Below are 10,869 nucleotides of genomic sequence, written 5' to 3'. Positions count from 1 at the left end.
GCTTTGGGCTTTGGGTTTCTGCGGGTGTCGTTCTGATGTCACCCTGCGAGGAGCAGGCCTCTGTGAGTGCACGTTTGGACCCCGATGGGCTCTGCTCAGCTTTGTGCCGGGGTCTGTGATCGCTGTCACACAGGGGAGGGGGCAGGAGAGGCATGGCGAGCCCTCCACAGTGCCAGAGGGGACCTGCGTGGGGAAGCAGGCGGGGCGCCTGTGTCCAGAGACCCTGGGCTGTGCAGCTTAAAGGGGAATTGTGCCCGAGGGGCCCTGGCTGTGCCGCCCCGGAACCCCCACGGACCCAAGCAACGTGAGAGGGGAGTCCGTGCCCCCCCGGACCCCACCCCCTCCTGCGCACGCGGCGCACCTCGGGCTGCAGAGTCGTGAATTCCAGGACACCCCGAGCTGCGTCCCTGGGACCTCAGGACCGGGCGAGGTGAATCGTGCCGATGGGCCGGGGGCGGGGCTCGGCCGCCGCGGCGGGTGCGGGGGGCGGCTCCGCGTGCGGAGTGGGCGCCCGGGAGCGCAGGCTCCGCCCCCCGCCCCCGCCGGCCGGAAGGGAAGGGGAGGCGGTGGCCGGCGCGGAGCCAGCCAGACCCAGCGGCGAGCGCAGCGGGGGCGGCGGGCCGGGGACCGGGCAGCACCGGGCGCGCGGAGCGGGCGCGCCGCCAACGCGGTCACGTGCGCGGCCCCTCCTCTCGCGCCGGCCTCCCCCGCGCCGCGCTCTCCATTCATAAATTCTCCGCCTGCTCCGCGGCCACCGGGCGCCGGAGCCAGCCGCGAGCGCCACGCAGCCGCCCGCCGCCAGCCCGCCGCCCATGGGCCGCTCGTCCCGGCGCTGAGGTAGGCGCGGCGGGCTCGGGGCTGCGGGGGGCGGACGGGGGACAGGCCGGGGATCGCAGCCGGCTGTGGGCTGAGCGGCCGGAGGGAGGGCGCGGAGGAGCCCGGCGGGCGTGGGGACCGAGATCCGGGCCTTGCGCCCCCCACCCGGCTGCCTGCAGAGGGACCCCCGCTCAGGCCCCGCCCCAGCCTCAGTTTCTCCCTGTGAGGTCGGGCGAGGACGATGGCGTCTCGGCTCAGCCCTGGCGTCGGGTCCCTGCCTCCCCTCGCTCGCCATCCCCACCCTTGGCCGGCTCGGGGGCGCGGTGCTGCCCCGTGGGGAACCTCCGCCCTCGGCTCCCGCAGCCGCCTCCCCCAGGAGCCCCCCTCTTCCCCTCGGCCTCCTGCCATCTTCCCCGGCCTCCGGTCACCATCCTGCGCCTGTCCCCACCCCCTCCAGCCTGAACTCATTTCCCGACCTACATATGCGGCCCCTTCCCCCAGTACCAGGGCCCGGGCAGCCTGTGACCGGGAGCGCTGAGGACACCAGCCCCCGCCGGGACCCTGCCCGGCTTTGGGCCTCAGTTTCCCGCTGTCGCGTGTGGGCGGAAGTCCGGGAGGGGCAGGAGCGGCTGCCGCCTGTGCGCTCCTCTCGCTCCGGGAGAGGTCTCGCGCGTGCGGTGCTGACCTGGGGCCGCCGAGCACCCCGGCGCCAGCCCCGACCCCCTGCGATTCCCGGGCCTCCCCACCCGGCTGCGCCGCGCAGCGTCCAGGCTGCTCCTTTCCCTGGTGCCGCGCCCCGCCTCAGTTTCCCCCGAGCGTAAGGCGGCCGGGGATGCTCCGGGCGCCCGGGCTGGGCACGGCGGGGAGGAGGCCGCGGCCATCTTGCGGCTTCGCGCCCGCCCCCCCGAGGCCGCCGCCCCCCCCCAGGCCGCCGCCCCCGCGCCCCCTCCCCGCCGCTCCCTGGCAACCCGCCCCCCCAGCCGCGGCCTGCTCCGCAGTCGCCATGGGAACCAGCTTCTCCGGGGCTGGGAACAGATGCGCCTTCTTTGTCCCTTGCACTCCCACCAGCACTCAGCACCGGGGAGACCTCCACCTCCCGGAGTCGTGACCCGGGAGCACGCGACCAGCCCCTGCACCCTCCCTGGCGCGCAGGCAGCGGGAGGTCTCCCTCTACCCAACCATGGCCGGGTGGGCCCTGCCATGGTGTAGCTGAACTTCTTGGGGTGGGGGTAGCCCCCCACCCCCGTGATGGGGCGGACAGGGCGTCTGGAGTCCTTCTCGAGCCGGCTGCACCGCCTTGGCGTCCCCATTCCTCCGAGTGCTTGCCCTGCCCAGCGCTGAGCTCCAGGGCCTGGCGCTACCTTGCAGGACAGGCCGCACCGGCTGTGTGCAGTTGTGATGGGCACAGGCGCACCCTCAGAGGGCCAGGCCTCCTCCCCCGCCATGGGGATGGGAGATGGAGGTCCAGAGAGAGCCCCTGGGGCCCGCTGGGCAGAGCCAAGCCGGGTGGAGGCTGCCTCCGGCTCTGCTACCTCTCCATGAGTCACTGCCCCCTGTGTGGGCTCCTGTTCCTGCAGGGAAGACCCGGCTTGTCTGCAGTGGCTCCTGCAGGAGAAGTAGGTCTAGCTGGAGCTGACCAGGCTTCCTCCCCACAGGGCCCTCCTCCCCAGTTCAGAATGCAGCCCACAGCCACCATGGCCACAGCCGCCACCGCCACCACCACCACCACTGCCACAGTAGCCCTGACGACGTCGTGGGACAATGCCACTGGACGCCCCACGGTGGGTGCAGGGGACAGGTGGGAGGGGCAGGAGGTCATCCAGGCCAGCAGCACCTGACCCCCCCTGCACGCCCGCAGGCAGAGCCAGACCCCATCCTGGACAACTACGTGCTGCTGGTGGTGGTGATGTCGCTGTTCGTGGGGGGCACGCTGGTGGTGTTGTCCGGCATCCTGCTCCTCTGCAAGCGCTGCTGGGACGTCCACCAGCGCCTCAACAGGTGCGAGGCCCCCACCTCGGCTGGGCAGGTGCATGGTGGGTGTGGGTGCCATCGGGTGGTGGGGGGTCTACCTCACTGGCTTCTGAGTCACAGAGTGGGCTGTGCCTCTGGAGACTGGGTGATGCGCCGGGCTTGGCTTGGGGCAGAGAGCCGAGACCCACTGTGGCTATCTGGGCCCTCCGTGCCACTGGGCTCTCCCAACGTCTCTCCCAGGGCCATGGAGGAAGTGGAGAAGACCACCACCACCTACCTGGACAACGGCACCCACCCGGCCCAAGGTGAGGTGCTGGCCAGCCTGGCTGTGCGCTCGCCTGTCCATCCGCCCCTCGGCCACCCGCCACCCCCTCGGGCTGCCTGACCGTCTGTGTCTGTCTGTCTCCCCCACCAGACTGGGCGCAGCTCGATTCCGACTCATCTCTGTTTCCTTAACGCCCAGGCGTAGGTGGGCCCAGGCGCGTGCTGAGCGAGTGAGTGTGTGAGCGGATGGACGAGTGTCCCTCGCCCCGCCCGCCCGGCCGCCCGCGCCGCGGCCCCAGCCCTCCCTGCCCCGGCCGCCCGGAGGAGCAGCCCTCCCGGGACCAGGCGCCTGGCGTGGCCCGCCCGGGGCCCACCCTCTCCTGCCTCTCCACGCAGACCCCAACTTCCGGGGAGAGGACCCCGAGTGCCAGGATGCGGAGACCGAACGCTTCCTGTCCACCAGCTCCACGGGCCGCCGGGTCTCCTTCAATGAGGCGGCGCTGTTCGAGCAGAGCCGCAAGACGCAGGACAAGGGCCGCCGGTAAGCGGGGCGGCGTTGGGAGGCACCCCAGGGCCTGAGGTCCCGGCCGCCGGGACAGGGGAGGGGCTGGGTGCGGAGGCTGCAGGGACCAAGGCGGAGGCTCCTGGACTGGGACCGTGGGGTGGGGCGGCCTTGGCCAGTTGCCCCCCTTTCGCCTGCCCCTGCCCAGGCTGGCAGGGTGGATGGCAGAGCACGGCAGCTGGGGCATCGGGCATGGGAGGTGGGCGGGCTCTGACGGCCAGATGCTGTCGCAGGTACACACTGACGGAGGGGGACTTCCACCACCTGAAGAATGCCCGGCTCACGCACCTGCACCTGCCGCCCCTCAAGATTGTCACCATCCACGAGTGTGACTCAGGCGAGGCCAGCTCAGCCGCCACGCCCCACCCGGCCACCTCTCCCAAAGCCACTCTGGCCATCTTCCAGGTGAGCCTATGGGCAGCAGCCCCGGTTCCTCGGGGGACGGGAGGCAGCCCCGGGGACTCCCGGACCCCCACGCCCTCACCCACTCTCTTTCTGGGCGGCCCTCATCTCGGGATGGGCGGGGTGGGGTGGAGCAGGGCAGGGGGCCGAGCCCAGCACGCTCCTCACCCGCCCATGTCCCTCACCCACCCATGCTCTTTGACCTGTCACTGCTTCCTCCCCCACCTGGCTCTGTCCCACAGCCCCCGGGGAAGGCCCTCACCGGCCGCTCTGTGGGTCCCAGCTCCGCCCTGCCAGGTGACCCCTACAACTCAGCCGCGGGCGCCACTGACTTCGCGGAGATCAGCCCCTCGGCATCTAGCGACTCTGGGGAAGGCACCTCGGTGAGGGCCCCTGCGTGTCCCCCTTGTGTCCACAGCCGGGGAGGCTCCTTCCCCTCCCTGTCCCCAGTCGAGGACCAAGGTCAACCTATGACCTGCCAGCCACCGCAGCCCTCCTTGGCCCGCCGGGTCATTGCACACGGGAGAAAGAGGGAGCCGGCCGCACACCGGACACAGGCGTGTCCTCACACATGCAGGGGGCACCCCAGGCTCCCACCTCATTTGACATTCCCTAGGTTCTGGAGAGGGTGCGCCACCCCTGCCCTCCCTCACCTGCAGCCCACGCTGTGGGCGAGAGACCTTCTAGACACGCACCTCGTTTTCTCTCCAAACCCCATATCCAGGGACCTTCCCCAGAGGGCAGAGCACCCTAGTGTAGCCCACCCAGCCACCGAGCGCCCCTCCTCCCGCTTCTGCCCCTCTCCGAGCAGGTACCCCTCTCTGTCCCAGTGATGGGGGGCCCTTGGGACTGTCTCTCAGACCCAGGGCCACCTGGGGCCAGCACACGGGCCCAGGAAGAAGTCTTAGCCTGAGTGCCATCTCTGTTCCCTGCCAGTTGGATGCCGGTACCAGGAGCACCAAGGCTGGAGGGCCCGGGGCTGCAGCAGGGCCTGGGGAGGCGGGCCCGGGATCCGGGGCAGGTACTGTTCTGCAGTTCCTCACCCGCCTGCGCCGCCATGCCAGCCTGGATGGGGCCAGCCCCTATTTCAAGGTCAAGAAGTGGAAGCTGGAGCCCAGCCAGCGGGCAGCCAGTCTGGACACGAGAGGTGAGCTGTAGCACCTGGTGGAGAGTGGGCCCCTGTGGGCTGGGTGCTGGCTGCCAGGGGCTGCCCTGGACATTCAGGAGCAGGAGGTTGTGGGCTGGGTGGGGAGCCGGTGCTCTGGGGCCTAGCCCTGCCCAGTCTGCCAGCGGGCGTGCTGCCTGAGGTTCTGCAGGTGGCTGGGAGGGCTGAGTGTGCGGGCGGCCTGAGCCAGACCCATCCAGCTCCGGGAACCTGTGCGGGAAGGCATTGCGCGCCCTGACTGCTCTCGGGCCATTGGGGCATCCAGGATGAGGTGGTAAAGGAGGGTGTCGGGGGCCACCTGGTCACTGTGGAGCGCAGAGGGTGGGGCCTGTGGCCTGCATCCCCTCCCAGCCATGCTCGGCTCTCATCCCTGGGAATGTGAGTGGAAGGTGGGTTCCCCAGGGGCCCCTCCCTCGCCCACTGGCCAGACCATCAGCTGCTGTGTGACCTTGGCCGAGGCCCTCTGCCTGTCTGGGCTCTGACTTCCTCTAACACGAAGTAAGTGTTGGACTGGGCCAGGGGTCAGCAGACATTTCCCATCAGGCCCCGGATGGTGGTGGTCGTGGGGTTATGGTCAGAGAGGCTGTGTCTCCACGACTCTGCTGCTGTTGAGGCAAGGAAGCAGTCAAAGGCGCTGCATGACGAATGCACGTGGCTGTGTGCCAGTAAAACTTACCGAAGCTAGGGGGCAGGGGGTGCTTTTGCCCTCTGGGCTGTAGCACATAGATCCCTGGACTGTTTAACAGTAGCCCTTCAATTCTGCAGGCCTTGGGTCAGGCAGGATCCTGGAGACAGGGCTGCCTTATCTGGGCTCGAGGCAGGAGTTTGTGTGGGGAGCAGAGGCGTCCCGTCTGTAGCACTGGCAGCAGGCACCAGCCCTGCTCAGCCAGCTCAGCAGGGCCAGGGCAGCCCACAGGGGCTGGGGCCCGCTCTGCCTTATGGATGGGGTGGCAGGTCCTGTCGTCAGGTGAGGCAGGGACAGGGGACAAGTGCAGAGAGAAGGTGCTGTCAGCATGACAGAGAACACATCATCAGACAGTGGGAGACCCCGTGTTGGGGCCTCACTCCAGCCAGCGGGGGTGGGGTGAGTTCTCCCAGCCCCCACCCCCCAAGGTAGCTAGGGGCCAGGGAGGGGAAGGCCTCCTCTGGCTGCCCCGCTCCAGCTGAGAGAATCCAGATCTTGAGATGAATGGGGCCCAGGGGCGACGAGAGACATTTAGAGTCCAATGAGGTTGCAGCGCAGCCCAGAACCTGTTTGCTGGGGCCTGCCCACCCAAGCTTTGCTGGGGAGGCTGTTGGGAGAAGGGGGCCGAGGCAGGGGTGGGGCAGTCCCCCAGCGCTCTCCAGACCAGGGTGGAGCTGGCAGGAGAGGGCACCTCTCTCCCTCTCCTCGTTGGCCCCCACCAGCCTGTATGTGACTCTCTCATGCCTTCCGTAGTTTCAGCCAGGCTGTGCAGGCCACCAGGTGTCCAGGACACGCCCTTATGAGTGGCCACATGTTGGCCAGGGCTGCCCCAAGGCACTATCGGTGCCTGAGGCCCTTCCACTCACTCACTTCCTGGCCCTGCCCTGCTCAGGCTCTCTGGTCCCAGAACCTCTCCCCTCCGTGCCTCAGTTTTCTCACCTGTACTCCAGGGTGTACACACAGCCACTGTCCGCACCTACCTGACCTGGGGAGATGCCAGTCAGGGTCTGGCCCAAGCCAGGGCCCACTCCTGTGTGTGTGTGAGACAGAGACAGGGCACACGCGTTCTGTGTGTGTGGGGGCCACAGGTGTTCTGTGTGTAGGAGGGTACAGGCATTCTGTAGGGGGGGCCACAGGCATGGGGGGTGCACAGGCGTTCTGTGGGGGGGCACAGGCGTTGTATGTGTGGGGGCACGCGTTGTGTGTGTGTGGCGGGGGGCACAGGCATGGGGGGTGCACAGGAGTTCTGTGTGTGTATGGGGGGGCACAGGCGTTCCGTGTGTGTATGGGGGGGCACAGGCGTTCCGTGTGTGTATGGGGGGGCACAGGCGTTCCGTGTGTGTATGGGGGGGCACAGGCGTTCTGTGTGTGGGGGAGGCACAGGCGTTGTATGTGTGGGGGGCACGCATTGTGTGTGTGTGGCGGGGGGCACAGGCGTTGTGTGTGTGTGGCGGGGGGCACAGGCGTTTGTGTGTGGCGGGGGGCACAGGCGTTCCGTGTGTGTATGGGGGGGCACAGGCGTTCTGTGTGTGGGGGGGCACAGGTGTTGTATGTGTGGGGGGCACGCGTTGTGTGTGTGTGGCGGGGGGCACAGGCGTTGTGTGTGTGTGGCGGGGGGCACAGGCGTTCCGTGTGTGTATGGGGGGCACAGGCGTTCTGTGTGTGGGGGGGCACAGGTGTTGTATGTGTGGGGGGCACGCGTTGTGTGTGTGTGGCGGGGGGCACAGGTGTTGTGTGTGTGTGGCGGGGGGCACAGGCGTTGTGTGTGGCGGGGGGCACAGGCGTTGTGCGTGTGTGTGGAGCGGGTGGAGGCACATGCCGGCTGACGCTTACGGCACATCCCCCGCGCAGGTTCCCCCAAGCGGCACCACTTCCAGCGGCAGCGGGCAGCCAGTGAGAGCACGGAGCAGGAGGAGGGGGGCGCCCCCCAGAAGGACTTCATCCAGTACATTGCCCGGGCGGGCGACGCCGTGGCCTTCCCGCGCCCCCGCCCCTTTCTGGCCAGCCCGCCCCCTGCTCTCGGCAGGTATTTTTCAGTAGATGGAGGTGCTAGGGGTGGACCTGTGGGCCCTTGCCCCCCTTCGCCCCCCCCTAGGCGGCCCAGGGAGCGCTCTCCAGGCCCCGTGGACACGCGCTCGCCCGCCTCCAGCGGCAAGGCCCCTCCCAGAGGCGGACTCACTGGGGCCACCTCTCCAGCATGGACCAGAGGAGGGAAGCAGGGAGAGACTGGGTAAGGGTAGGGCTGTGGGTGGGGAGGAGGGGCCCCCCGAGGATGGCGCTGGTACTGCTGCTTGCTGGTGGAGTCCGAGGCCTGAAGGGTTCTGCTGTGGTCCCAGGCCCTCTCCCACCCCCGCCCCGCCCATGCTCCCAAGGCTGGGCACTCTTCTCAGAAGCCGCTGTGACCACTCCGGCCAGCAGCACCCCTCCCCCAACCCAAGGGCAACTTTCCTGAAGCCCAGGGCCCACGTCGGTGGGATGGGAATGGGGCGTGGGGCTGGGGCAGAGCAGGGTTCCTGGGGCAGCCCTGGTCTGGCGGGTGACCCTCACGTCTGTGCACTGTCCTCCTGCTGGTTGTCCAGCATGGGTGGGCAGAGAGCCCTAGCCTGGAGCAGGGGCTGAGCTGGACTCGACCGCATCCAGTTTATCCCCTGCGGCTCCCACGTCCACTGGGAGGCTGGGAAAACGTGACTCCCGGGGAGACGCATGTTGACTTTTCCTGGGGGCTTCCAAGGGAGGGGGCCCCGCCGTCTGCAGTCCAGCATGGAGGCACCCTGCTTAACAAGCAGGCGCCACAGCTCAGGGTCAACGCAAGACGCATCCCCTGCAAAACACACTGGCTCATTTTAAAGCTCTCACCTTCCAAGGCCCGCCCGAGTCCCAAGTCCCACCCGCGTCCACCCTCCCTGATCCAGAGGCGGGATGGCCGGCCGGGTAGGGGGCGCGGGGCTCGGCGGGGCTCTGACGGCGCGGCCTGGCTTGCAGGCTAGAGGCGGCCGAGGCAGCGGGAGGAGCGAGCCCCGATTCCCCCCCGGAGCGCGGCGCGGGCAGCGCGGGGCCTGAGCAGCAGCAGCAGCCGCCACTGGAGCCGGACGCCGAGCGGGACGCGGGCCCCGAGCAGGCCCAGACCAGCTACCGCGACCTGTGGAGCCTGCGCGCCTCGCTTGAGCTGCATGCGGCCGCCTCGGACCACAGCAGCAGCGGCAACGACCGCGACTCGGTGCGCAGCGGCGACAGCTCGGGCTCAGGCTCCGGGGGCGCGGCGCCCGCCTTCCCGCCGCCCTCCCCGCCCGCGCCGCGGCCCAAGGACGGCGAGGCGCGCCGGCTGCTGCAGATGGACAGCGGCTACGCCAGCATCGAGGGCCGCGGCGCAGGCGACGACACCGAGCCACCTGCCGCGCCCGCCCGGCCCCGCAGCCCGCGCGCCTGGCCCCGCCGCCCGCGCCGCGACTACAGCATCGACGAGAAGACGGACGCGCTGTTCCACGAGTTCCTGCGCCACGACCCGCACTTCGACGACACGCCGGCTGCCGCGCGACACCGTGCCCGCGCGCACCCGCACGCCCGCAAACAGTGGCAGCGTGGCCGGCAGCACAGCGACCCCGGCGCCCGCGCGGCCCCGGCCCTGGCCGGAACCCCGGCACCGCCTGCCGGCGCGGCCCGACCCGCGCGTGCGCCCTTGCGGCGCGGCGACAGCGTGGACGGCCCGCCCGACGGCCGCACCCTGGGCGGAGCCGGCGACGACCCCGCCATCCCCGTCATCGAGGAGGAGCCGGGCGGCGGGGGGTGCCCCGGCTCGGGCCTGTGCGTCCTACCCCCCGGGTCGGTGCTGGACAAGCTGGCGGCTGGCCTCGACGAGAGACTCTTTCCGCCGCGCCTCGCCGAGCCCGTCGTGGCGACTCCCGCGTTGGTCGCCGCCGCCCCCACGTCCCCCGACCACAGCCCGGCCTAAGTCCCGCGTCCTGGGCCCATCTCTCTGGCAGCTTCTCCGGCGCCGCGCGGGGCCTCGGCGGCGGGAGAGACGTGGGGGCGCGAAGCCCCGACGCGAATGCGCGGGGACCGCGGGCCCTTCGCGCACGCGCGGGGCGACGGAGGCGCGCTCGCCGCTTCAGGGCGCACGCGCAGAGCCCCGGCCGCCCTCGCGCCGCCGAAGTGCGCACTGCTCTTTCCGGTGCTTGCCGGGTGCTGGGCGTCGTGAGGCGCGGGCCGCGGAGACCCCGGCTGGGCGGGAAGGAAGGGGCGTGAACGGCTCTCAGCTTCGGACTCCTGAGGACAACGATCACTCGCCCTCTGACCCGGACGGGGCGGCCGCTTAGTCGCAGGGCCCGCCACCCGAGGGACGCGCAGCCCACCGGGCCCGATGGAGCCGCCGCGTGCCGGGCGCGTGCGCGAGCTCGCCCGGGCTGGGGCCGCGGGGCGCTAATGGTCGCAGACGAGTTCGCCGCCCTGGGCCGGGAGGCGGCTCAACGCCGTGACTGCCGACCTCCGAGACCGTTTACCTCACTGCGGCGTGTGCTGGCGGCAGCCCGCGCCGCCTCCGAGCAATAACCGCGCCGCCACCGCTGCTGCCGCCGGCCCTGAAGGAGCCGGCCCCGGCCCTCCCGCGCCCCGAGTCCCCACTGCCCTCCGCATGTCAACGGCGCCCGCCCCGCTGCCTCCCCATCCACGTTGAGACGCGAACAAAACCCAGACGGCCAGGTCCAAGTTTCCCAAGCTTTATTTATTGCCAAATTTGGGCGGCCTCGCCCGCACGGCACCCTCCGAGTCCCCGCCGCGTCTGCACCATCCCGCGATGGCGTTTCTCGTGTTTTTCTTTTCTGGATGATATAAATATTGAGCGCACACTCCTGCTTGCTCCGGGTTTTCTCTGGGGTCCCAAGAGCGCAGTGGCCTTGGGGGAGAGGTGAGGGTCCTGCCCTCCGGCCGGGCCGCCAAAGCGGGGTGACGCGAGAGCGCAAAGGCGGCTGCGACGTGAGCCCGACCCCACAGCCCCCCTGCCACCCAGCA

At 70.2% G+C, this 10,869-nt stretch overlaps 1 protein-coding gene across 4 annotated transcripts; it reads left to right on the top strand.

Annotated features, from left to right (window-relative positions):
* Positions 1–611: 611 nt before the first annotated feature.
* Positions 612–10,706, top strand: CBARP (CACN subunit beta associated regulatory protein). 4 transcript variants are annotated; one of them, XM_055104293.3, is made up of 10 exons: positions 612–837; positions 2,472–2,597; positions 2,675–2,814; positions 3,028–3,092; positions 3,448–3,592; positions 3,847–4,018; positions 4,258–4,398; positions 4,952–5,162; positions 7,717–8,095; positions 8,848–10,706. In XM_055104293.3, exons 2-10 carry the CDS (start codon positions 2,493–2,495, stop codon positions 9,812–9,814), a joined length of 2,325 nt encoding a protein of 774 aa, XP_054960268.1. In that variant the 5' UTR covers positions 612–837; positions 2,472–2,492; the 3' UTR covers positions 9,815–10,706. The 4 variants fall into 4 exon arrangements, with proteins under 4 accessions (XP_054960268.1, XP_003813797.3, XP_054960269.1 ...); XM_003813749.7 differs by lacking the exon at positions 612–837 and having other exon boundaries at positions 1,805–2,597; XM_055104294.2 differs by lacking the exon at positions 612–837 and having other exon boundaries at positions 1,808–2,597; positions 7,717–7,891.
* Positions 10,707–10,869: the final 163 nt, after the last annotated feature.

Source organism: Pan paniscus, chromosome 20 (assembly GCF_029289425.2).
Source record: "Pan paniscus chromosome 20, NHGRI_mPanPan1-v2.0_pri, whole genome shotgun sequence".
Taxonomy (NCBI): Eukaryota; Metazoa; Chordata; class Mammalia; order Primates; family Hominidae; genus Pan; species Pan paniscus.
This window is presented reverse-complemented; position numbering and strand designations above follow the sequence as displayed.

Bases quoted from the DNA above. Each gene is read 5' to 3' on its own strand.
- CBARP (XM_003813749.7), top strand. From the start codon at position 2,355: ATGAGTCACTGCCCCCTGTGTGGGCTCCTGTTCCTGCAGGGAAGACCC. The intron at 2,815-3,027 runs GTGCGAGGCCCC...CGTCTCTCCCAG, and splicing joins GTCCACCAGCGCCTCAACAG to GGCCATGGAGGAAGTGGAGA. The intron at 4,399-4,951 runs GTGAGGGCCCCT...GTTCCCTGCCAG, and splicing joins ACTCTGGGGAAGGCACCTCG to TTGGATGCCGGTACCAGGAG.